Genomic DNA, 27551 nt, shown 5'->3' on the forward strand with positions numbered 1-27551 from the left:
TCTGACAAGAAGCAGGCCCTTGCTACCAAACCACACAAGAAGCTCTGTTCTGTCAGGAGTTAGATTTGCACTGTTCAGAGTCTGTCCCTCTGGGACAGACATTGGAGGAAATAAAGGAACCACTTTCTACCTTAATTTCCTTTACATTTGGTTCCAGTTTTATCATCTTTTTGTTTGTCCCACTGCTGAATTTATTTTCTTCTGCCCCGCAAAGATTCTCACCCTACTTCTTGTTCTTCCCAAGAGATCACCTCTGGGTTCCAGCTCTCACTAACCTGCACACAGACGACCCTCAGCTCCAGTCTCCAGCCCTAGTGCACCCGTGAGTTCTGGCTGCTTCCCTAACTGTTCGTGTTACAAGCTAGACTCCTGGTCTTCACTTCACCAATTTCTAATTTTATTGTCATTAAGATGCTACAGCTTTCTCAGGTTCTCCTTTTTATCGCGATCTGGATAGCAAACCCACTACTCCACTGTCCTTTGAGTTTACCCAATCCTATTACTGAGTTAACTGTTCGTGTTCGCTGTTAATCCATTTAACAATTTTCTGGTGACTCCACACTGACCACAGAATATAATATTTCAGTTCCAAAATTGTAGTCTGGCCACAGCCTAACAGTACTGATTATTTTGGATCCCTCCAGTTCAATTAAACCTTTCTGTGTAGTCCTCCAGCAGTGCCTCTGTTGGCTAATTCTTGAGTCCTACCTTTATCAGCATGAACTATTCATTCCTCAAAATCCTCCTGCTACAATCCCTCCCAAAGTGCTTAGTGCATGTGAGTGAGTGTAGCTTATATGGGAGTTCTTATTTTACTTCAGCTACGCAAACCTATGTGCAAAGAGACAGTGGTGTCTTCACTGTTATTACTGCCTTCTGTGTTCTCAGTAATAGAAAATCTTAGTCAAGAAAATACATGCTCTGATCGGTAATAGCTTTGAGATTACCACTGCAGTCCCCCCAACAAAAGAATGAAGAGAATCAGTGACTTCTTGGGCTTACCACAATAGAACAAGCAACTTCCACAAACCAAAAGGAACACGTAAACAGTAAATTTCATGACTTGGAGGATGAGTGTGGACTCGTGACAAACTTTTGAAGGCCACTGGCATGGGAGACGGATGGACACACAACACACACTCCCTTTCCCTTCAAAAATGCCTATGGTTCTCCGAGGGAGGACCTAAGGGTCCCAGAAAAGTCCCCACAGCCTTGGCAGGAGGGGTCAAAGAACCGATGTGAAATCCTCCCTGACACAAGACTGCTCTCCAGTCTGGCAGACCTCCCCGGAGGGCAGTAGTAAAATTTACCCCCGCTGGGAGAAGAGAACTCTACGCCCTCCCACCTTCTAGACTCAACAAAATCTGTAGTCAAAAGGAGTGAATGCTTAAGTAAATTGGAAATGCCATGGTCAAACGATAGGGAGCTGGGCCGGGGTTATAGCTCAGGGCTGCAGTGGCTGCCTAGCAGTGAAAGTCATGCTCCCAAGAAGCAAGCCCACTGAAAGACCAAGAGAATATTTTAGAGTGTCCTCCATTTCCCCACCACACACCATACCATCAAGTCTCTGGTACAGTAACTGAATTAAGGCCCCACCACCACCACCAAAAAAAAAGCTTCAAAACAAATTTTGTCTAAGGAGAAATACAAGAAGAAACATTTGTCAAAAATATGGTGTATACGTCTTCTGTCTGAAATGGTTGTAAGTACACCATCAGTACCTTTGCTCCTATAGGATTATAAAGAAAGGCAAAGGTAGTCTATTATACTCTATTCCTAGCCATATGACCTAGCTACTTTGGCAAATACCAGCATCAGAGTTTCTAGGGACAGTTAGCTAAACAACTGTAATCCAGAGTATTTTAAATTTCTTCATATATCTGTGAACTTGGAAATACTCTTGATTAAACAATGATTCTTTGAAGGAGAATCATCAGTAAGGCAATTTTACTTGTGAGGGGTGTTTTTTCTCAACAGTGACTTATCTAACATATTAAAAAACTGGTATTTCCTGAAAATAAAAAGATAGTAAGACACAAAGGGTGGGATGAGTCTGGAAGGCCCTCAAAATCAGAGTCTTGTGAGTTCCATTAAGGAATTTTTGTTTTGTCTTAAGAGTAATCATACAGAAGTCCTTAAAGACATTAAAAAGGAAAAACTTTTAAGGAGGAGATGAAATTTGAGCTGGACCTAAAAGACTGCATAAAATTTCATTGGTATTATTAGAGTCTAATAAAGTCTGTAGAGGAATCAGTCACCTCAGTGGGCAACCAAGACCCCCAGATCTATCAACTACCCGAGAAGTTCTTCCCATGCACACTCATGACTGACTTGTTTCCCCATTAGATCGATATTACCTACATGGCTATGCTTATAATCTTACTGGTTTATCATAGCTGTAACCCATGTTGTTGTAACCCACACACTTGTGCTCTATAAAACTTCTCCTGAGAAGTGGGGCCCTGGATGGTCTGTCTACCTTCCAGGTATCTGCTCCTGTCCCTCTCAGGGAGGAGCTTTCTATCCCTCTTTCCTACTCTTGCCCTCCATTGTTCCTAAAATCCATTCTGTGATTTTAGAGAACATGAACTCATTGTATCAGATATCTAACAGGTTGAGTTATAATATATCCCTTATATCATATCCAGAGGTCCTGATATCATTTCCTATATCATTTGGGAAGTCCCAGTGAGATAATTGGGCAGAGGTAAGCAATTGCTTTTGTTTTATAGATTCTGGATTGGAGCTCAAGTAATCAAAATTGTCATCTCTGTTTGTTAATGCTTATGTCTTGAATTTTAAACATTTTGTTAACTGCTCATGCTTTGAATTTTATGCCTTGCCTTCGTCAGTTGTCTCTTATCTTTTGTTAAAATGATGGTAAATTTAAGTTGAGAACATGAAAAGATCATATTTCTTTGATGAGACATTTTACTTTTGCTGGCATGATCTTATATTCCTGTCTTATGTATGCTACATTTAGCCTTGCTTGACTTGTTTTGACTGCTGTGGTTTGCTAAGAAGAAATATCAGAACACTACCTAGTGGACTTTGATACTAACTCAGGGTAAATTTATAAAATGCTGTACAATGGGTCTTTTTTAGGAAATCTAGTTTATATTCAGAAAATATACATGCCTATTAATAAATCATGGGACCACTTCTGTCAGGCAGTTAGTCAATGACCTTTCTTAAGACTTGGGGGACAGGTTTCGCTGAGACATTCTGGCCCAATCCTTCTCTACACTCGAAGAAAACGGTGAGCCTGTTCTACCACAGTTTCCTTTCTGGTCTGATCTGCTGATGAGAGGCAATCTTAGCTCTTGAGATTCCCTATTCTCTCCTTTCCAACCTGAGAGTGACCACTTATGAGAAAGTTGTCTGAATAACTCACTGAGCATGAGAAGAAAAGACTTCCTTTTTCTAATCTCATTTCTGATGCTTCCTTCCACTTTATACTTTCCTTTTAAAGGCATGTAAGATTAGACAAAGTTCTCTAAACTGTCCCAGCCTCTTCCAACTAAGAGCGTTTAAGCTGGGCCAGTAGAAAATGATTGTTTGCTAGTGCCCAAGACAGGGAAGTCATCTTAGATGAGGAACACATACCCCATCTCTAGGTCAGATGAGACATCGAAATTTTGCCCATCCAGGAGAATACATATGAAAGCATGCCCCCACTTAAGTGTTCCAGATAATAGTCTTCCTCAGGAGACTGAGACCCTGGGGGAAGAACCAACTTCTGGGTTAGACTAAAAGGAGGTATTTCCCAAGTACAACATTTAAGGGACCAAACCACATGTAGGTTAAGAGAAAATCCTCAACCTTTGGCTCGCTCTCTCTCCCCACTCCAAGGCCTGGTTCACATCATTTATGTGTGTAGGGGACTGAATGTTGGTCAGACAGGCAGCTAGATTCCTTTCTGGAGACACATCTCTGGTTGCGTAAAACTAACAGAAGCTGAGAGGACAACTGAGAGGTCATGGCCAGGGCAACTCTCTGGCAGATACCCAAAGGTTCCTCAGTGGAAGCTGGGTCCCAACAGCCCAGCTGGGTAACCAGCAGAAAACTTTTTCTCTTCTCTCTTCTTTTTCTCTCTCTCCCTCCCTCTCTTCCTCCCTCCCTCTCCTAGTAAGTTAAAAACCAGTTTTTCTCCAACTTGCTAAGAATTAACTTTAAAACTCCTCCATTAGACACTACCCTTCCCTCCAGGATGTTAAGCAAAGCCAGCCTCCAATGACTATGCTTTTCACAGAGAAGAGAAACTATCAGAGAAGCAATTTACATTTGTGACTTAATTATGCTAACTAGGAGTAAAGAGAAAAGGGCTGTAGTCAGCCTTTGTCTTCTTTCATGTGCATGTAGAAAAACTGGTAAGCGTGCCTTTACTCAGCGTAAGTTGTGGTTGCTAGGCAATGAGTGTAAGTTTAACCTGTGAGCCTTAGAGACATAAAATTTTAAAATACTCTTGAGTAAGACAGTGTTGTTTTGCTGCTAAGGAAGGTTGCCTGGGTCATTAGGTAGATAACACAAATGCCTTGGAGGCTTCTTCACCCTAGAGCACAGGACAGGATTTCTCCATGCCATTTACTTGACTCTACCTCTAGAGATGATCTCTTTTATAGGACAGGAAGTACCCTCCTTTGAGCTATGTGCCTCACTCTCTCAAAGAATTAGAAACAATGGTTTAGATCTCTTGATCATTGGCTTTGCTAGCGATACTTCCTTCTTTAAAACATGACTGGTACAGCTGGAATCAATGATAGCTTACACCTTTAAAAACACCTGCTGGGGTTAACACTTCAAATTTCCAGAGACGAAAGGGTTGCACTGGTAAGGGTGGCTCATTTGACCACAACATCTTTCTGGAGTGGGTCACCTCAGAGAGGACTTGAAGATATAGAAAACAAATAAAAATTAAAAAGGATTTTCTTGATTCAGCTTGGGATACTCAATGTCAAAGTCTCTTACTTCTTTGGAATGTATTCTTAAGCACTGGAAGATGTTCGGCCCCTACATATTGAAAAAGAGCAATTTAATATTTTTCTGTACCCATGCATAGCCTACCTACCTCCTAGAGCCAAAATGGAATACAGAGGGAAATACTGATTCTGATACTATTTCACAACTAAAATTGTAAAGTAAGGGAGGAGGAAAAGGGTAAAAATTACCTTATGTTCAGATTTTCTTTGCACTAAGAGATAATCCCTATTTGTGTTCCAAGTGTAAGTGTATGTCACAGAAAAACCAGACACTTCGACCCTTAAGACAGCCACTGTCACTGTGCCTGAGACTTCTCTTCCTCAACCTTTGGAGCCTGAGAAAGAGGTTTCCAAAACAATCCTGTTCAAAATCCCACTCACTGTTAGTGAGTCTAAAGTTTTCCCTCCTTGCCCTTTAGAGTCTGAGATCCCTCCCTTTTACCCCTTAGAGTCTACCTCTTACCCCTTACAGTCTAAAGGTGAGGATTCTAAGCCAGCCATAGCTGAAGCCTCTACTGGGCTATATCCACCCATAGCTGATTTTGTTCAAACCCCTCAAGGACATTACCCATTACAGGAAATAAATAACAAATTTGGACATACCTGTATCCACATGTCTTTCTTTCAGTGATTTCAAACAGATCAAACAAGACCTGGGAAAGTTTTCAGATGATCTTGTTAAGTACATTGAGGTCTTTAAAGGACTTACTCAGATCTATGAACTAAAATGGAAGGAAGTAATGGTACTCTTAAGCATTGACTTCTGCTGAGAGACAAGCAGCATTACAAGCTGCTATTACCTTTGGAGATGAATATCATGTTGCTAACCTTAGAAGGCCAGAAGACAGGCAGCCAGGGGGAACAACTGGATCCTACTGGAGCTGAAGCAGTCCCTATACAAGATCTCTACTGGCCTACCAACCAGACAGGAGATTGGAATAAGAGGTATCTTTAGATGTGCTTTCTTGAAGGTCTAAGTAGGACAAGGATTAAGCCCTTAAATTATTTTAAATTGTCAACTATTCATCAGGAAAATATGAAAACCCCTCTGCCTTCTTACATAATTTACAAGAGACATTACTAAAGCATACATCCCAGGCTCCCAATTCAATAAAAAGACAGATTATTCCTAAAGATAAGTTTACTACCCAGTCAGCCCCACATTTAGGAAAAAGCTACAAACAATGGCTTTTGCTCCAATAGCTCACTTGGTACTTTAGTAAAGATTGCTTCCTCAGTATTCTATAATTAAAAGCAGGAAGAAGCCAAGGAGAGAAAACAGAAGATCCAAGAGAAAGCAGTAGCCTGAGCAGCAGCCCTAAAGGAATAAACCCTAAGTCTGATTCTTATGGCTCCAAGAAGAGCTCAATAACTAAACTCACCTATTGCTGCAAAAAAAAACAAAGCCACCTTAAGAGAGACTGTGATAAGAACCATCATAAGAGACCCCCTAAACCATGCCCTGATTACAAAAGTGACCACTAGAAGTCAAACTGCCCCCTGAGGTGAAGGGCCCAGGAATCACAACTATCTTACCAGTTGGTCCAGCAAAACTGAGGGGCCCTAGGGCATTCTCTGCCTTCTTGCTCTGGCCATATTGTCATCACAGAAGAGCCCCAGATAATCCTGACTAGAGGAGAAAGAAACCAGCCTATAGCTGGACACTGGCAGGTGTCTCTCAGTCCTTTCCAACCATGGACTTCTCTCCAACCATCGTACCTCAATGAAAGGAGTCACTGAAAAAGAGATAACACTATTTCTCACAACACTTAGGCTTAACTGGGATGGCTTTCTCTTTGCCCATTCCTTTTTAATTATGTCTGAAAGTCCAGTTCCTCTCTCAGAAGACATATACCCATATTTTAACCTGGGAATTTCCAAACTGTAGTCCAGAAGCTTAAACAAGCACTTCTAAATGCCCCAGCACTAGGCCTACCAAAAAGACAACATTTCAATCTGTATGTGGATGAAAAGTGGAGCATGGCTTTGGGAGTACTTACATAGGATTGTGGACCTGCTCAGCAGCCTGTAGGACATCTGAGTCATGAATTAGACATTGTAGTAAATGGATGTCTTGTGTGCCCTAGAGCTGTCTAGAAAGACCAGCCATCCAGATAAGGACATATTCCTCCTTAAACCCTGCTACCTTTCTACCAAGAAAAGGCACAAGAGTTGGTAAAGGTTTTGGTCTCAAAAATCAACCCCAGATTTAAACTTCCTAAAAACTCAGAAAGTGATAATGGGCCTTCTTTTAAAGCAACAGTCACATAGGCTGTCTCTCAGGTATTGAGAATTCTCTATCACATTCACTGGGCATGGAGGCCACAATTATCAAAAATAGGTAGAAAAGATGAATAAGAACTTAAAGAGAAATCTTCACAAAATGGCTCAAGAAACCCACCTATAGTGGCCTTACTTCCTACCTTTAACACTTATCAAAATAAAAAATACACCTCAAATTCTAGGTGTTCAGTCCACTATACTTTACAGATGCCCTTTTCTCATTAATGATTTTGGTAGAGAAACAGATGCCTTACTAAAGGATGTCACCACACTGGCTAAATTCCAGCAGACCCTTCAACAGCTTACAGAAGCTCAACCTAAACAAAAGAGAGGTTTCATATTCCAACTCGGAGATTTATTACTGGTAAATTTTCTTTCCTCATCATCTCCTTCCCTAGGAACAACTTAGGAAGGACCATACACTGTGATCCTATCAACTCCATGAGCTGTCAAGGTAGCAAGCCTGGACTCCTGGATACTCCACACCCAACTCAAATCCTGAGAACCTGAGACTGTTGCTGAGTTGAGCAACCGTTTGAATACTCCTGTGAACCCATATAAGACTTAAAGTTTTTGTTCAAAAAGAAAAAAAGTCTTCAGATAAGTGATCTAAGATGTAACTCTTAGCCCTGTTATTAATTACTTTACCACCTGAAAGAGAATGTAATTCCTTTCTAGTCTAGATACAGGACTAAGCAAAATTGTTATAATAAACATCTTGTTAGATACGTGACCTGCTCCCCTTCTCAAGTACATTAGGACTTTCTTGGTGGGTATGCCCACTTCAAAGAGATGGTTAAAATAAACTGTAATACTACACTGATGAAACACAAAAGAGTTCAATAGTTCATAGTTTATCTGACTGTTGCAAGGTAAGTGGGGCTGGGGATTCAACTCAGTGGCACAATGCCTGCCAGGCAAGCTCGAGGTAGTGAGTTCGATTCCCAGTACTGGAAAACAAAAACAAAAACAAAACAAGGTAACTGAGTGTCCTTTACCCTTTATGGTTCTGGACATAATTGAATTTTTTCTAAAAAAGCCACTAAAACCTCCCTACAGATACTAGTAAAACCCCTATTAAGTAAGAGTAAGAGTCTTATCATGAGAGCCAACAGTCATAAAGATGGATACTTTCAGATATGAGGCAATTATATATGGTTAACTCTAACTACAAGACAACTTAGTAGAAAGGCCCCCTTATGTTGGGAACCAAAAGAATCATTCTTATTCTCATTGGCCCAACTCTACTAAATACTTGAGATGAACACCCCTCAAACAGTATATATACACCACAACTTTACAGGTCAAAGACTGGTTTGCAGTAGACTGGTTTATTCACCCTGAATTAGATGGGAAGCCCCCAGTGGCACTAATTGGTCCTGCAGAACCCATTAGTGGCCCCGGTTGCTCTCTACATAGGGAGATGCATGCTTGTTATAACAAGCATCTAACAAGATGTTTATTATAACAAGATGTTTATTATAACATAGGGGATTTGCATGGTACAAGACAGGAGTGTCCAAAATATCAACAAACTTGCAAACTTACCCATCTGCAACATCGATGGTCTAAAAGTGTATTTTATTGGTATGATCATTTAGCTTAATCTTTGTTCCTTCCCTAGGTTTAGAAGGAGTCATGCAACATATTGAGGACTTGACTAACTATATTCAATGGGCCTTAAATGAAACCTCAACTGGTCTCTCTCCCCTAAATAAAGAAATAAAAGTAATGAGAAAGCTGTCCTACAAAATCGAATGACATCAAACATTCTAACAACAACACAAGAGTGTACTTGTGCTATTATAATAACTAAATGCTCTGTGTACATTCCTGATCCTTCTGCTAATATCGCGATGGCTGTTGAATGTATTAAATGACAGGTTAATGCCACATCAGATTCTAAAACTTCCTAGACCTTCTCCTTACACTCTTCATGGGAAGTTATTACTAGTTCTTCCTGGTGGGAATATTTTTTGGTCGAATTCATAATAGTCTTGTTGATTTTATAGTTTAGCCCATACATTTTTAACTGTTTTCTTGTCTCCTCCAGACTCAAATCTGTACACCTACCCAAGATGAAAATAACTGATGTCTACCAAGGACCTTTAGACAGACCCTCTGGAGATCATCTCTGACTGCCAGTCATAACTATGACCCCTTCAGCCTGAAGTAGCCAGAACCTTCCTTCCCTCCTCCCCTTCATGGCCGTTCAGGATACCTCTTCAGACAGGAAAATAATATAGGCAGCTAAGTTATGTAATAATATAGGCAGTCAGGTAAGGCTGGGCCCTCAAGAGAATTGAGACCAAAGGTGAAAACACACTGAAGTTGTGGTTGGAGATGCATCATTTGGAGGCCAAGCCTCAATATAACAACAAAAGGACTAGGCCTACATACTCCTTAAGGGATGAGATAAGTGATAAAATTTGGTCTAATAAAATCCAGACACGCATCAGTGACCTCAGTGGGCAACCAAAACCCCTGGATCCATCACTACCTGAGAATTTCTTTGTTCTTTTCATACACACACACTATGTGACTTCCTCATTAGATCAATATTACCTATGTGGCTATACTTATAATCTTATTGGTTGATCATATCTGTAACCCATGTTGTAACCCACACGGTTGTGCTTTGTAAAACAACCCCCCTGAGAAGTGAGGTCCTAGACATTCCCAGAATAGGACACTGGTCCTTCCAGTGTCCACTCCTGTCCCTCTCACACAAGAGCTTTCTATTCTTCAATAAGTATTTCCTACTCTTCACCTCCATTGTTCCTAAAATTTATTCTTTGATGTTAGAAAACATGAACTCAGTGTGTATCAGACATGTAACAGGTTGAGAGTTAGACTATTTCCCTTGTATCAGATTCAGAGGTCCTGATATCATTTCCTATATCAGTTTCAGAGGATAATACCAAAGAAAAGAGGTTGGCACATTATATTCAGAGAATTGAAGAGGCCCCTTCATACAGAGCCCACAGACTCTAGAAGCAATGATGAAAAACAAAACCAGAAACAATAGGACCAAATTGGAGATGACCTTTAAATGAAAATGTTGGATCTCTATGTTGGCACCGAAATGCCTGATGTTCTTTTAGTCCAATCTGTTCGCTGACAGTAACAAGAGGTGCCAACCCCCCCACCCAGTGTACTTCAGTTTGTTCGTTGCCCAGGTTCTTGTTCCAGTTCCAGTTGCTTCTGTCTCTTAGAAACGGCTGGTCACTGTGATGCATAGCTGGTCACTATGAAGCACATTGTATAAACCAGTCCCCAGCTGACAAGCCATTCTGCCTCTGTACTTCCTGCTTCCTTATCCCGTATAAGCCCTAGACCACCAGAGATCAGGGCCTGATATTCTGAGAATGCTCCCCATCCTTGCCCATAGATGTAAGTAAATCTGCCTCCAAATCCTGGGTGTTGTTTCAGTGTTTCTGCTTGCTGTTGCATCACCACTTTAGTTGTCTACTTTGTACCTTTTGTTTCTTTTGTAAATTTAGAGTAGCTTCAGACTGAACACAGAATAAGCTAAACACTTCCCAGTATGAGTGTCACATATTTTTCTGGTGTCCTTCCCACCTTCTAACCTGATGACGCAACCCAAAGAGCTGAGCACTGTTCTTGTTCTCTAACCCTTGCCTATTATTCTCCTAATGTCCACTATTCTGTCACAATCTAGGTATTTATTAGGGTGTCCATCCTTACTGTGCATCTTTTTTTTTGGGGGGGGGTTTCCTCCAGTGTCGGGAACCGAACTCATGACCTTGCACTTGCCAGGCAGGCACTTTGCCGCTAAGCTAAATCCCCAGCCCTCTTACTGTGCATCTTATAACTATAAAAGATCAGGAAGACTATCTGTTTTGTTGTCAGCAGTTGCTTCAGTGTGGTGGATGTTTTGATGGGCCGTGCGCATGGCCCTAGGGACTGAAGGCTTTATCTGCTCAACTGCTGGGAGGCCTGTCAGTACATAAGCCTCGGCTGTCAGCTCTCCTTGGAACTGTTTCACCTGGGAAACACCCTTTCTCAAGGACAAAGCCCATTCCAATGACTGAATGGACACAGAGGATAAAAGTCCTACCCACTTGTCCCAGGAAGGGACAACGCTGAGAAGCCAGGCTAGCTTCATAGCTCTGCTTGAGGTCAGCTGACGTCTCACTGGGCGTGCAGAGGAGCTCACCTCTCCCTGTCCCTCCTGGTCCTTCCTGCATGGATCTCCTGCAAATGTGATCCCAACAGCACACCTTCACAAATTTCCTGAACACAGCCTCCTTCTCCAAGTCTGATCCTCAAACCAGGACACCAGGAAGTATCTTTTTATAGTTTTCTTTCTTCCTTTTCTAAAATTGATTTTTAAAATTTTATTGATACATACATATAGATAGATAGATAACATTCATCACAGGGAATTTGTACCTGTACGTGACATACCTTACTTCTTATTTTTTTCCCATTCCCCTCGCCTCCCTTCAACCCATCGTCCCCTTACAAAATCTTTGTTCCCATTTCTTCCTTCTGTTTTCTTTTTTTCTTGTCCCTTCTTCCCTGTCCCTCTTCCCCTTCTCATCTAAAGTATTTTTTGATATTCAGTAAGTGAATGAATGTGCAAAATTATCACTGTGGTAATTTCTGCCTCTACCATTGTGGGATGGGTACAGGGTAAGGTCATTACTGTTACCTGAATTGCTAAGCATGTTAATTATTTCCTAATTATTTAGAGAACCACATGTGACTGTTGTAAAGTCTTCCTTGTCTTTCATACACTCTCCTGGTTCTGGTCTGCTGCTTGTTTACTATATGCTGACATAAATCACTTTCTCTATGTCTAAAAGGTTTGTGTATGAGTATGACCTTGTTGAAGACCTGAAGTCCTTGTTGGCCTGAACTGGTTGGGAGATTTGCAACTGCAAATAGCACTTGTGGTCTGTCTGGATTTCACAGTGTTATATCTGATGTAGAACCGTTTCATGCTTTGACGCTGAGTGCTGTCAAAATGTGAAGGTAAAGTAGATGAAATAGTATTTGTAAACTGAAGAAAATACTTTTAAAAATCTCAGTGGTTCACATTTTGGCCACTGGGTGTCATTACAGATCTAGCTTTAAAAGCATGGGGTTTTCACCAACTGATTGGAAATAACTAATAAAGAGTCTGAGGAGATTTAATAACATGTTTTCATTGTTCAAGCTTCACACAGCAATCAATATCCACTTTAGGAGATTCTTTATGAAGTACTGGAGCAGTATTTATGTCTTCCTCTACAACAAATCACATGGATGGAGCTTCTTCTAACAATGTTGGGGTAAGCCTTAAGTCAATTAAGAGAAGGAACATGGGTGACGGGGCAAGACATAGCACAACTGGGCTACTGCCTTAGGACTTGCTAAAAACAAAGACGTAGTTCCAAAGCAATCTGTTCTGTTACTTGGTTGTCTTAAATCATTAAAATGGCCTCTATACATCTTTTCTTTTCTTTTTTTTTTTTTCTTACAGATGTGGAAATTAAAGCCCAGGGATTTTATTGACCACCAAAGGTCAGACACTACATAGAAGATCCAGAACATTCCTAAGGCAACAGATTATAGCTTTGATGAAGGCCTAGACTAGGTGGTATTTCCTCAAAGTGTGCTTCCTCAGCCCCCTGCATCAAAATTCCATATAATAATCACTAAATGTAATACTAATTATTAAAATATGTATTCTAGTCTCTGAGCTCCTTGCTCAGAATTTCTGGGATAAGGTCCAGAAATCTGCAGATTAATAAAATCCCATTAGGCGACCTGCATGCATGCACACACTGAACTTTGAATCTTCTTGCTAGAACAGTGAATCGGGGAGCGAAGATGGCCCCCCGAAGGCGCAGAGGAATAGAATCCCAGCTCACAGACCACGCCACACTCCCTTCTCTTTGGAGATCTTCTTCCTGAGTACCAGGCTGGCCTCAGTGGTCTCCTCCCACCCACCTTCCTCTGGACACACACTTGTTCATCTGTAAAGGACTCCGCTAACTCAGGTATTCTCAACCCAAGGGCTCATTTGAGTTATCATGGGAAGTTTTAAAACATGCAGAGGCCAGAACTAAGCCAGGCGAATTGAATCAGAACCACTGGGGGTGAGGCTGAATATTTAACAAGTGTCTCAGGGGTGACTGATTTTCATGCTGATATTCTGCAAAAGCATACTGTCTTAAAGCAGAATGCGGGGCAGGGAGAGGAACACCAAGGAAACAATTTTGTAAATTAGCATAATATTTTTCTAGGCAGAATTAAAGTGCGGCTGGTTTTCTGGATCCAGAGACAGGGCAGGATTGAACCCGACATTGGGGGGCCAAGTTGCAAGGGTGGCGAACCTATGGCACGCACACCACAGCCAGCCATCATTTGTTATCACTGAAACCTCTAAAATGTTTGCCATCGCTGATAGGGGCCATCAACTTCAGCCATGTTCTCTTTCCTAATTCCTGACCTACATGGCAAGAGGGTCACACTTCATGAGATGAAACCTGATTGATTGTGTGGGCACGCTGGGTACACTTGGCCCGGAACAGTTGTGGCCCACCACGCCATTGCCTCCCAGTTGCAATCTCTGGGGCTCTGTTCTGGACCCCATCCCTGACCCTCACACAAAGATCCAGGTCCATGGAGCTCTATCATTACGTACTTCCTGTATAGACATCACTCTATCTCTAGATGAAAGCTTTGAAAAGCCCACATTGTCTGGCTTACACCTCAGTATTTCCGGGATTTGGTGCAGTACCTGTAGTCCGTTCTAAGGGACTCCCTAGTCTTCCTCTGCCACCTGCAAAAACAATGAGCTCATTCTCCCGCATGGAAATCCCTTTCCGCCTGGTTAACAAGCACAGCTGGAAGGAGTGCAGAAGAGACGGAGTTCATAGTAAAGAGCGGACATGATGTGACTGAGGAAATGATGTCCGCTTTGCGTGTGGTTTCTTCCACCCTCCATGGGCACCCTGTACCACATTCCTCTTTCTTTCCAATTCTGGGAGTAGTGTCTCCAAGGAAGCTAATTGAGGGCATGGGCAAGGTACAGCTGTGGGTAGACCCCAGGGCATTCTCCCATCCTACAGAAATAGACATCACTGCTTCTTGAATTTTATATCTTGTGTTTCAAAGCAGGAATCTGGAGCTGGACAAATTTTACAGAGATATAACCTACCATTGAGGCCAGGAGCTTACTTGAGCTTATCAATTCCTATCTCTAACAGGATAGATACCAAATGAGGCCCCACTAGCACACTTACTAGTTGCTGAAGCCCGCTTATCTGTCTCTTTGCTCGAGCAGTATTTTAGGAAGAGCACTGTGACACTGCCTGTCACCAGAGCCTCATGATTCTGGGGCCCTCAGTTTTATTTGCATTTTGTAGAGAGCTCAAGGGATTCCGACTTCGGTTTCATGCATCTCAGAAGGAAAATTTTACTTTACACCACGGGCTGCAGAAGCCTTATAACTGGTGCTGAAATCAGGAGCCGAAGTCCCACAAAAGAGGATAAAATTGATCTTTGTGATATAAACAAAAGAAGAGGGAGAGAGTTACCGAATTTGCCAGAACTGGCTTTTCAGCAAAATTAATAGCAGCGTTGTTAACTTGTATTTTTACCTGATGATTGAAAATATTTCTGTCTGGAGTGAATGAACTTCTTTATATCATTTTCTACCTCAACTGTGCAACACGTAGCAAGATTTAGCAGTCATACTAATTTGTTTAATTAAAACTCCCTTTGGACCAATTACTCAGAAATGTACTATCTCCCTGCAGTTATCAGAAAGATGTTCTCTCACTGCCTGCTGAATCTCCCCTCAGCTGTCACTTAAGACAGATCTTGATGACTATGAGCCTTTCACAAAACACAGGAGCGGTCTATATAAGGGAGAATCTCTAAAGACCTATATTCTCCATCTCAATGAGAGCAAATTTGAAGTAAATTAATATGAGTCATTGAAATAAATAGCAAACGAGCTGAACAAAGTAATAATTTTAGATCTATCCATCCACATAGTTATCATATACATAGATTTGCTCATATTTATTCTCCTGCTATTACTAACACACTAAGAATTTCCTTTTCATCCCAAGAATAGCGGTAGGGGCTGGGGATTTAGCTCAGCGGCAAATCACCTGCCTGGCAAGCGCAAGGTCGTGAGTTCGGTTCCCGGCACCGGAGAAAAACCAAAAAAAAAAAAAAGACACCAAGAATAGCGGTAGCATAGCCATTCAACAAGCAATGATTTGTAAACCCTTATAACTGTATACTAAGAGTGATAGAGGTTTTAAACTAGTAGGAATAATATTGCAAAGGAACAAGACTTTGCTCACATTTATTTACCCAAATTTGCTTTGGGATAGCTTGAGATAACAGTCCTCATACTCTGGAAGGGTAATAATCCAAATTGTCTTTATCTAAATGAAGCACAGTGTTTGCCTCTAATTGGTTTTCTAATTGGCTGCTTCTGGTACTGGCTATACTGCTGACTCACTGACTCATGTACCACCCAGGGCTTTATCCAAAGTAACCGTAACGGTCATTTCTGACTATTTCCTATGCTGATTCTTAGAAAAATTCCATTCAGTTCTGTACCTGAGCATCTAGAAAAAGGATCAATAATCTTTTTATTAAACTAGTCTAAAAGCTGGGCGTGGTGGCACATACCTGTAATCCCAGCACTCAGGAGGCTGAGGCAGGAGGATCGTTGCGAGTTCAAGACCAACCTGGGCTACAAAGTGAGCTCAAGTCCAGCCTGAACCGCATAACAAGACCTTGTCTCAAAAAAACAAAAACAAAAACAATTAAAAAATAAAAAAAGCTAGTGTAAAAGTACATAACGTGAACATTATTTAAATGCAACATTATTCCTCTTTGACACTGATTTTCTGTCATTTATTTGTAAAGTGGAAGAAAAGCAAAGCAAAGAATTAAATGAATTGAACGAGCAAGCATTTATGCTTACGGGACCCACAAGCTGAGCCAGTAAAGAAAGAGACAGAAATGTGTGCATCCGTCCTTAAATCACATGCTTACTGGACCATTTCGGTAGTGAAACCATTGCGGCAGTTCTTCAAGAGTCTTCCTGTAAACTCTCCATGAGTTTGCAATAAGATCGAGAAGGAAAGACTTGCACAGTGTGAAACAGATTAAGCAATAATGGAAAGGCCTACGTAATTAGGTTAAAAAACAGAATCGAGTAATGCACACTTGAAGTACTGGGAGAATGCAAAAATAGGACAGATGGGGGTTGTAGTATCAGAACTGAGTTTTCTGGAAGATGAAGAATTTAAGTTTGTTCCACAAACCCAGCTTATAACCAGCATTTATTAAAACATTTCTTATGAGTGCTGTACAAGACTGTGGAGGCGGAAAAGACTAGAGTGAATAGGATCTGGACTCTAACTGTCAAGAACTTTGTGCACCAGAATGAGAGACGCACATTTACCTAATAATGCAAGGTTCTAAAGGTTAAGAGTGGGCAGTTAAAGTATAAGGGAAGTCCTTGGAAAGCCAAAGTAAGAAAAATAAAAGATAAAGAGGACAAGGAGCAGGAATTATCAGAGCAGGATTTCATGGAAAGGGTGTAAAGCAGATTATGGAGCGAAATACTGAAAAGCACCGACAAATTCTTGGACTTGAGAAAAATGCTGACTAATGAAACCTTAGCGTCTTTGGGATTTAGCAGTTAATCACTGACTACGGAGGAGAAGAGGCAAGGCAGAGAAATGAAGGAAGTGGGAGACAAACAACAAAAGTAATCAATAGAGAAATAGTGAAAAAAACAACAACAACAAAAAAGAGAAATAGTTGGAGGCAGTTTGGATGAAGAAATACACCCTAAGTTGTTTTGTAAGAAACATGGAAGTGGGCGAGGTCAGAAATTTGGTTAGAATTTGACCAAAGAGGTCAGAATTTGAGGGAAGGTATCTGAAACTTCTCTCTTTTTTGCCTGTTTGAGACAGGGACTCGCTATGAAGTTCAGGCTGGCCTCAGCTCACTTTGTAGCCCACGCTGGTCTCGAACTCGCAAGGATCCTCCTGCCTCAGCCTCCCGAGTGCTGGGTTTACAGGCGTGCACTACTACACCCCGCTTTTTTTTTTTTTTTTTTTTTTTTTTGGTATCGGGAATTGAACTCACGACCTCGTGCTTGCCAGGCAGGTGCTTGAGCCACTGAGCTATATTCGCGGCCCTGGAACTTCTAAAAAGAGGAAAACCCCAGGGGCATCTGTTTCCAGGATTGCCTGCATTGGTGTAAGCCTGCCTGGTCAGCTTGAATGGTGACTGCTAGCGCTTTCTGTGCCATGATCCAGATAGTGGGAAAAGGACAAGTAGGATTGCAAAAGAATGTACCAGAATCAAACTGTACATCCTCCCACCCTACTCTGTCCTGCAGGAGCAGAAGTAACCTAGCTCGTGTGAGTTAAAGCTGGACAGGACAGCATTCCCATGAAATGCAGATGTCCAGGGAGTACAATGGTACCTGATTATGCCCACCTATAGCAGGTAAAAGCAAACATAAGTGATCACTTACAGATATAGTAGTTGTCTTTTACCTCTTTAATGAGAAAAGCATTGAAAATGTGTACAGCTATTCCTTGTTCAGCGACCTACCTGTTTAACGACTGTTCAAATTCATGACCAAGGTGCACTGTTCAGATTTACCACCCACCGCTAGAATTTATGAACCCTCTTTTTTTTTTTTTTGGTACAGTTCTGTACATTTTGTTTATAGAGCATCAATGTTCTCTTTTGGTACAGTACACCTTGTTAATATAGTACTATAATTTCTGCTAATTGGCCTGACCAGTACAGTACCGTAGTTTTATGTTCTGTTATACATTACAGTACTGCATGTAACAGTTATGCAAATAAATGCAAAATCACCAAGTTGGAGTTTCCTTTGACCATTTCTTTGTCCTGAATACTGTAAGTACATACTATGTACAATTTCTCATTTACCAACCAACTCATTTCACAGGAGCAGTGACTCGGTCATTACAGGAGGGATGTCTGTACTATTGTATTTGTGGCACCAAAACACAATTGTGGGGTGTTGTTTACAGATACTGAACTCACTAGGATAGAATGAACATTTTCTGAACTCTCACCTTAGAAACAGTAATCAGGAAGGGAATTTTAAAATTAGTTATGCAAATATTTTCATGAGAATTAAGAAGGAATGGCACAGGTTAATTTTTATCAAATACAAATTAGAATATTGAACTGTTTTAGTGGAAGCAAGCAAAAAAATGACCAGCATCTGCATTTACTGCATACTCTGACTAGCAGGGTCAATCCGTCTTGATTTATTTCCCAAACTCTCTCAGCCACTATCAGGGAAGTCCAAGATTCCCAGGCCATTCATCATACAGACACTCATTTCTACATTATCTGTTAACGCAAACTGCCACATGGCCTCACCTTCATGAACCTCACCATGGGGCCCCAGGGCCAACACAACACTCACCAGAGAGATTTTCATATCTAACTTCCTAGTTTCTAATAGACAGCATGGCCAAAGCAAAAGTCTATCCAAGTACATGTAGCCCCCCCATCATTTTATCGAGCATTCATTTTTAAATAAATTACACTTTCAGATACTGAATTTATTAATTAAATATCTAGTTTTCATTGTCTATTAGTTTTTGTCTCTTCCTCTTCTATTATAGTGTTATACTATACGATAATATCACCCAATAGTCTCCAATTCTCTTGATTTCAGTTGTCATTTTAACACTGTAAGAAGATATACAGTCCCAGGGCTTGGATCCTCCCATTCTACAGTTACTGTTTTCCTCCTTTGCCAGCCTCACCAGATCTCCTTTGCTTTACTCTCACAGCTTTGTCATTCTCTGGCCATCAACACTTGGGGTAATTTCAGTTGTAGCACGGTTAAATGAAGACAACTACGATCACATCTGATTGTTTTTGTTATTCAGTGACCTCATTCATTTGAAGAAGGGAAGTGTGTAAATGAATCTTTAAACAGAGCAAAATAAAAGAGAAATAAATAGGAAATTGGGAGCAGTTCAAATATTTCCCCAAATTACATATCCCATTGTTTCAAAAATATTTTAGTATATATGCTAGACTGTTTCACTTATGTCACGAGTTGATCTGAGTTCGTTGAAAAGAAAGTTTTGTGTTATTGTGTTTGTTTCTTTTCCGTCAGAATCTTTCTGATTTATGTCCTGTACTCTGAGTAACTACTTTGAAGACAATGACGCACAGTGTATTCTCTTACTTTGTTATGGAATTTTGTATTTTTCATAAAATAAGTGAAAAATAAAGTTATACAAGAACCCTCAAAAATGTTAATTTTGAAGAAAAACTGCATTAAATCAAAAAGAATATGTTTTATTTATAACAAACATGAGCGTACAGAAGAGTTATGAAGTTCTAATTTCTTGTTGAATCGTTATACACTTATAGGAAGACTCTAGAATTATCACTAAAAATTTACATTTGTAATTTATGGTAAAAATTTATACAGGTTCGCAATACACCTACATAATAAAAGTGTTTGGCTAAAATAAATAACTCAAACCACTGCTGAGAGTGCAGAGCTCAAACATACAGTTTTGATTCACCTTTAAGTCTTAAATCAGACATTATGGCAATGCAAGCAATATAACATGATTTGTGTATTTGTCGTTTAGATAATAAATAATACTTAAATAAACTCACTGAAATTTCATAACAGTGTTCTCTAAGTTAAAGTCGTAGAATAACACTCATTATAGGAGGGAGAGAATTATAGAGATTGGATTACTCAGCAAGTGGTTCTGGAGTGAAGCATACATATTCAAATATTACAAACAATCACGAACATTACAAGGAAGATGAAACTTTTAAAATTGGAAAATAGGGAAATATCTAATTTAACTGAATTAAGATAATGAAAATACTGGAATGTCAAGACAGTGTTGTTGTGAAAGAGTATCTTTTCATTTTCCTTTTTTACCAACATTTTGGAATGTGGTCATTTTATATAATCTAGTAGGTATTTCCATTTTAGTAAGATTATATTCATTATTGTTATGACATTGGAGAATATCTTTACACAGATACCAGGGAATGTTGAGATAAAAATGTTGGTCCAGAGGTCATAGTTATCCAAACAGGCAGAAAATAAATTCTTCTAAGGTATCTATTATTTTAGGTAATCTCTCACTCTTCTGTTGTACAGTAATGCAACTTATGCAATACCTACAGTAATGTGGTCTTTCTCAACAGATGTAATCTCCTCTGTCTTGCTGCATATCCTGCAAACAGATACATAATTCAGCCATTCAGAAGCTGTATATTTCCTTCATACTTCTAATTTTCTACTATCACCAAATAAGATAATACTAGTTTCTCATACACAACATTTTTGACACATTCATGAACTATCTGTTTCTCGTTGAAGAAAATATGGTATCTGCTTTCCACGTAGGTGAAACAATATTTACATATTCCCCAAGTTCTGCACGGTTGAAAATGAAAATTGGTTTCATTTCCCATTTGTATTAAGAGATCTCCTCCAGGACTCTTGCCAGTTCGCTATGCTTCATTTTCTCTGTGAATAGTTCATCAAATACTCTCTTCTGCTTTGAAGTAAAGTAGTTTATCCAATCACCCACCACTCCTAGAGAAATGGGACATATATCAGATAAGAACAAATTCAAATGTACAGTATTCATAAAAAAAATCTGTCAGCTTTATCATAAAAATATGTAAACCTCATAGGTTTTACTACAGAAGGCAAAGTAAATTCTAACCCAAATGTAATAAAACCATAAAGGAATGTGGACAGAAAGATATTTCATTTAACTCCTTACTTGGGCACCTGCATTACAGAAACTGTGTTGAAAGCATGCCAGCGAGGTGGGTAACTAGTTTCACTTTAAGGAAATTTATTTTACAAGGTTACTAATGGAGAATAGAAACAAAAACACCAGGTCTCAGTGTAAGGTGTTTGGTGACAAAATATATACCTTCCACAGTCCACCAGCCTCCTATTATACAAATCACTTTTCTCAGTCTTGGCTACATGACTTGGCTACTTCTCAGCCCGTCAAAACTACCATTTTCAACTCCGTTATGCCTACCTGCCAAATCCCAGCTCTGGATCTTGTACCTTGTAGTGTTTTGTTTTCATTTCTTTTTGTTTTGTTTTTTGTTTTTTGTTTAGTTTTGTTTTGGTTTTGCCATGTATGGCCTCAACTTTCAGTCCTATATATGTCCAGTTACTGGAAGAGTGACACATTCTTTTATGCCTAGATTTTAATCTGTGAGATATTGTCCTCTAACATCTTTTCTTTCCCACCAGCTTATGAACTCTTCCAAGTTAGTGGCTGTGATGTATTAATTTTATACAATCCTGAGTTTCCAGTTCAGCACTGAGCAGCTTCCAGAGGGGGCTCAATAAATACCTCTGTTGTACTTCAATGTCAGACAGTGTAACTAGGGCAAAGAAATATATTACAAGCAAAGAATTTTTGATGTTCTCAATGTCTGGTCCAAAAGATTGAATTCAAGAAGGAGCAAAGAGGAGTTGTCATATGTGAAGGGGTGGGAGGGAGGAACAGGAAGGAGCCCTGTACCTGGGGGGAAGACCTCAGTCAGAAAATGGCATGGACTCTAAAACACACCACTTTGAACACAAGACCAGCTTCATGAGTTCAATGTGCCTGGCCCATAGCAGCATTATGGCTCCTGAACCATTTCCTTTGGTCTTGCCTACTTCTCCCTTCCAGCTTCTGTAAGAGTTCACCTACACTACTGCTACTCTCTTTTACCTCACCTGCTTTTGTTTGCTTGTGCTGTTTTTAGTTTCTGATTTGATCGCTGGGTCCTTTTTACTTTTTCTTTTAAAATGTAAAATTTAAAATGACATAGCAGTTGTGCATATAGGTTATAGGAAATACACATAAACAAAGAAGACACAAAAATCAAAGAAATAGACTCAGCTCACAAGGCTAACAAATCTGTTTTCGTACATTTCCCTGGATGTTTTTCTTTTCAAGCAAATACAGTCATATGAACTGCATTTTAAAAAAATCACAAAATCGTCACCTGCTGTTTTCATATAGTATACTTTGATCATCTTCCATGTTAGTACACACACAGGACAACTTAGGGTTCAGGAGAAGATGCATAACTAAGAGCTCAAAGAAGAAATCAAACAAATTGGAAAACATATTGAGACAAAAGAACCTCACACATGCAAACCTTATGGGATCCGGCAAAAACGGTACTAACCCAGGTAATTTGTAGTGACAAATAGCTACATTAAAAAAAGAAATATCTCAAATAAATCACCTAATTTTATACTTCAACAAACTAGAAAAAGAAAATACTAAGTGTGAAGTGAGAGCAAGAAATAATAAAGATTGAAGCAGAAATAAATAAAATAGAGAAAATAGAAAGCATCAACCACATTAAGTTGTTTTTTTAAAAGATAAACAAGAAAGATTTTTTATTTTAAAGATAAAAGAATGAAAACATCTTAGCAGACACACAGACATTTACAAAATAACACAAAATAATACAAGCAATACAGAATTTCAGACAAGGTGATAGGAAATTAACAATCATTGTATTACACACTTGATATCTTCAAATTGGTTATGAACACAACTAGAAACCCTACTCATAAGTGAAATAAATCAGACTCACATGTGTAAACACCATATTATCTCACTAGTATAAGAATCTGAAAAAGTGAATAAAATCTAGAAGGTATAATAGGTATAGTGAAAGGGAAAGAAACTGCTCAAAAGGAAAGAACAAGTGGGATGAGGGAAAAGAGAAAGAAAGAAAAATGGGAAAAATATGTATATGTGTACACATAAGATAGCTAAGATAGCTGTACTACTGATTTCTGTTGCTTTATTGAAAGAAACGGTTAATGTTTAATTGATAAATTTTACATGCCTATATGTGTTTATCTAAGGTACACAAAATTTATAAGCCTTTAGTTAGTGTAAAAGAAGACAGAAAACTCAAATAAATTAGATTTATTTAATTCAACTCCACCATCTCCTACTTGTATGAATTTGGAAAGTTATTAGACAATTGATGTCTCTGTAAAATGTGGCTAACATGAATACCATGCTCACATCTACTGCCAAGTTTAAGCAAGAATAACCGAGTAATCACCTGTAATCACCTCAGAGTAAGCTCCCAATAAATGCTAGCTAGTTATTGTTATGTAATTATCTATAATTTCCATTACTCTGTAGTAAACATCTGAAAAGATGTGACCTGGCTTCTGATTAGCAGTCTGGGTTTTTATTGCTGTAAGCAGTATTGCAACATGCATCCTGTCCATACGTCTTTCCACACTCTTGTGGTTCCAGAATAACTTGTAATACGGACTTAGATTTCTGACGCTTGTATCATTACCTTATCTGCATGCTTATCATAGTTACCTTCTAAAACATCGGCTCTAATTCTGACGTCAAAAGAAAGACAGCTACAGATTCACCTCTGTCAAATGAAGAATTTCTCCTTTGCCAGGGAGTCTGAAGAAACAACTTTAGTAGTTTACCTGAAATGATTACTTTCAGTGTGTGGATCCCTGACTCTGACTCTATGTCCCCCCCGAAAAAGAGTGAAGTGAATGAACTCTACTGACCCCTTCTTGTGTTTAATTCCTTATACAGAAAGATTTCCTAACAGGCAGACTTGTGGACTAATGATGGTGAAAATGTTTCCACTGTTGATCTGTGTTTATATCCAGCACACTAATTAGGTAGAAGTTAAACTCATTAGAGTTAATGTTGCGATGACAATGATGTTGATATCATTTGCCACGGTTGTAGTATGGGAGGTCAGAGACTATCTCCATTCGCGTAGAGTAATATTTCACAAGTGTGTAGGATAAGAAGTGAGAATATTGATTGCTTTACTAATCAGAATCTCAAAGGGCAGTAATGAAGTACTGGACTCCAGTAAGCACCAGAACTTCCGCATTTCTCACTCTCCTCTTTACCTTGGTTGGTTTCTCTCTCAGTCTTTTCGTTTGTCTCCTGTGCTTACTTTAACTTCTTTACATGTATCTTTTCCGGGTTTGTCTGGCTTCCCTGCGTTGCCTCTCCCCATCCTTGCCCTTAAGCTCCCACACCACCTTGCTCATACCCTTGTCACCAAATCCCTTGAGAAGATGACTATTGCTGCTCCCCTTCTTTACCTCCCATCCTGTCAGCCCCTCTGGCTGCCATCCCAATTCTGTGCAACCTTTGCTTTCAGAATTCATGCATGATAAACACTTCGCTGTATTTGATCCTGCCTTTCCTCATAATTCTGCATGGTTCCTTTTCTTGGCTTTCCTCGGGTGGTTTCATTTCCCTGGATATTACATAGCATCTCCTGGTCTCCATCTCGTACCACTTGCCCCACCCACCATTTCCCCCACCTTACCTGATTCTACAACCCGCGGGTGGTCTCCAGACTCTCCTTTCAGCTGAGCTTCACCCAACAGTGACTCATCACTGCCGCCATCATGACCCTCAAAGTTTTTTACTTGAACAATTACAACAATCTCTTCACGGGTCCTCCTGTCCCACTTTCACTCTCTTCCAGTCAATTTTCCATCCTGACTCCATTATTTTCTAGCTCACAGACTTGAGCATTTCTAGCCCCTTCTTCAAATAACAAACAGGAAAAAGAAAGCAGAGCTCCTCACAATGTCCATCAAAGCACTTACTGTCTGGCACCAATATTTATCTCCCTTGCATTGCATCTCACATACACTACTCTGCGCAGGAGACCACCTGCTCCTTGTACTACCCAACTCTACGGTGATCTGAGCTTTTCCTCTTGGTGCTTGTTCTTATTGGAACTCATTGTTTTCCCATATTGTCAAGGTAATGTATTTCTTGAGCTTTTGGTCCCAGATCTGATGCATGCCATCACTCAAATTTGCTGGAGAAAAGTTTCTCTTTTACCTATGTTCCCAGTCCCATTTGCTCCTGCCGTGAGTATTCCTGTCAGTGCCTTCTATGACTCTCTAGATTCTGCTCTTCTGAAGGAAAAAGCTGTGTTTCATTCCGTGTTTGAGTATAATTCCTAGAAATTATAGTTTACTAATAAGTATTTACTGAATCAAATTCTCATCTCCTTCCTAGCCCTAGTTCTACAAAGATAAGGAAATAGAAAATGAACTACCAAAATGGAAAATAATTTGCAAAGCTAGGACAATATCTGTTTTACATGAATTGGAAAATATTTGCTTGGTGGGCCAATATTCAGGTGGGCCAGAGAAGGAAAATACAGTAAATGTTTGGTTTTTGGTGAGTAATCTGAGTATATAAACACAGAATATTTTGCCTCATGAGTTATGGGATAGTCTCCTCCTACACCTGGATAAAAAGTTTGCATAAACTTCAGAAGAGTTGTGCAGCTAGGTGCACCCCACTGAAGAATTAGTGTGAGCGATTTATTTTTTTCTCTTTGTATTTCCTTGCTGAGAATATCCTTGGGGAATAATTGCAGCTTTTCTCCTCACTCTCTTGCTGCATCTGGGGATGAGCTGGCTGGTTGGGTGAGCTGGGGAAATGGACCGTCCATGCTCATCAGCTGCTTTGTCTCTCCTGAAAAGAATGGTGGTGTGTCCAGCTCTCCTCCCCGTTCCTGTGGCCTCCCCACTGGAGGAGAAGACAGCACCTGATTGGCTGTGACTAAGTGCATATGTTTGCATAACTCAGGGTAAATTGTTAGTAAATGTGCAGACCTGATGCACATTCATCAAACGATGTTATTATTTCCATTTGTTTATTTCCATTTGTTCCATACCGGCCTCTCAATTGGCTCTAATCAGGCATGGAAATCTCAGTTTTGGAAAGAAGGAAGTCAAGATTTCATTTCAAACACATCCGCTAAGAGGTGAAAATGTGCAATTACTGTGCAAGATATGGGGACTCTGAAGGTAAAATGAGAAATAAAAAATGGAACTGGAGTTGTGCCTGTGTCTCCATGGGGGACCGGTTACAGCACCTCCTCCCCCAAACCAACAGACACCAAAGTTCTCAGATGCTCAAGTTGCTCGTATAAAATGTCATATAGTATTTGCCCATAACCTTTGCACATCTACCATCTATTTTCAATAACTTCTCTCTTACTTATAAAATGTAATACAGTGCAAATACTATGTAAGTAGTTGTGATACTGTTTTTAGAGAACAGTAACAAACACTTACTAACAACTCACTGTGTAGTCCAGGTTGGCCTTGAACTATCCTCACAATTTTTTTTTTCAAAAGTTTTTAACCTGCAGTTACAATTGTTTCATACACTCACCATTTTTTCCAAGTATTTTTAACATATAGATGGCTAAATACAGAGACGAAGATGGAGCAGACATTGAAGAACAACTGTACCTCCAACAGAGCCCCCAAGACAAGGCCCCCAAACCTCCTCCCTGCTTACCTTTCCTGAACACCAGCTTCCGGTCAGATGTGAGGGCACAGATGGTGTGATTGAGATCACTGTTTTCTTTGACCGAATTATTTTTCATTTCACTGAATGATGTTTTCCAAGCAATCTTATTAATTTCACTATCATTCACATTTATGCCAAGGAAAGTTGCTATTTTCTTTAAGCTTTTAGAAAAATCCTGAGCGAAAAGCAAAATTCTTTTTAAAAAATGGAATATAAGTCTTATCAAAGCACTGCATTTATTCCCTGAAAACTGAAAGCAGAATTCAATGATTATTCCCTGTTTTAACTTAATTTGATTTAAATTTTGATTGCTGAAACGTTAAGGACTTACTTTCTTCAGTTCTTCATAGAATATAATTAGGATGTTTTTATCGTTTCTGTGCTCTTCCCAGCTTAAAACGTGATCAAACCAGGATCCGTATACAACTAGAAGAGAAGTGCATTGTGTTGTGGTTAAAAATGGTGGAGGGGTTCTTCCCACTTCAGCTAAGTAATCGAAGCGAGGCACTTACTTTTTAGACTCTCAAGTGAGATTTTCTTTAAAGAGTTCAATTTCACTATTGTTTCAACTAAATATAATTGTGTGATATTAAGCTGGCTGGCCATATCTCTTAACAAGCCTGTTGGTGTTTTCTTTTTTTTTCCTTATGTCTACACTCTCTTAACATCAGGAAAAAGGCAGCAGAAATGGAGAAGCTACACAAGGGGTGATCAAAAAGTGCTGTTAATATTCATCTTTTAAAAATCTATGACAGGCAGGGTGTGATAGTGCTCATCTATAATCCTAGTGCTTAGGTGGCTGAGGCAGGAGGATTACTGCAAGTTCAAGGCCAGCTTGGGCTACATAGTGAGTTAAAGG

The 27551-nt window shown here is 39.8% G+C and overlaps 1 protein-coding gene and 1 long non-coding RNA gene across 6 annotated transcripts in view; one reads left to right on the plus strand and one right to left on the minus strand.

Moving 5' to 3' along the window:
• The first annotated feature begins 10567 nt into the window (after positions 1 to 10567).
• Positions 10568 to 18091, plus strand: LOC102021113. 5 transcript variants are annotated; one of them, XR_001233055.1, is made up of 6 exons: positions 10568 to 10655; positions 11139 to 11571; positions 12095 to 12263; positions 12448 to 12562; positions 12754 to 13273; positions 17659 to 18091. It is a non-coding gene; the product is annotated as an uncharacterized LOC102021113 (long non-coding RNA). The 5 variants fall into 5 exon arrangements; XR_001233054.1 differs by lacking the exon at positions 11139 to 11571 and having other exon boundaries at positions 12754 to 12867; positions 13082 to 13273; XR_260083.2 differs by lacking the exon at positions 11139 to 11571.
• A 1510-nt stretch (positions 18092 to 19601) lies between these two features.
• Positions 19602 to 27551, minus strand: part of LOC102021543 (sulfotransferase 6B1-like) — a 19823-nt gene continuing 11873 nt past the window's right edge. Inside the window, exons 4-6 of the mRNA XM_005379072.2 lie at positions 27024 to 27118; positions 26681 to 26867; positions 19602 to 20895 (exon numbers count right to left, since the gene is read on the minus strand). Of these exons, the coding sequence (XP_005379129.1) occupies positions 20777 to 20895; positions 26681 to 26867; positions 27024 to 27118 (401 nt within the window). The 3' untranslated portion in view covers positions 19602 to 20776. The remainder of the gene's footprint in view (positions 20896 to 26680; positions 26868 to 27023; positions 27119 to 27551) is intronic.

This window comes from Chinchilla lanigera, unplaced genomic scaffold (assembly GCF_000276665.1).
Source record: "Chinchilla lanigera isolate Chin_1 unplaced genomic scaffold, ChiLan1.0 scaffold00012, whole genome shotgun sequence".
In the NCBI taxonomy this organism is placed as follows: domain Eukaryota; kingdom Metazoa; phylum Chordata; class Mammalia; order Rodentia; family Chinchillidae; genus Chinchilla; species Chinchilla lanigera.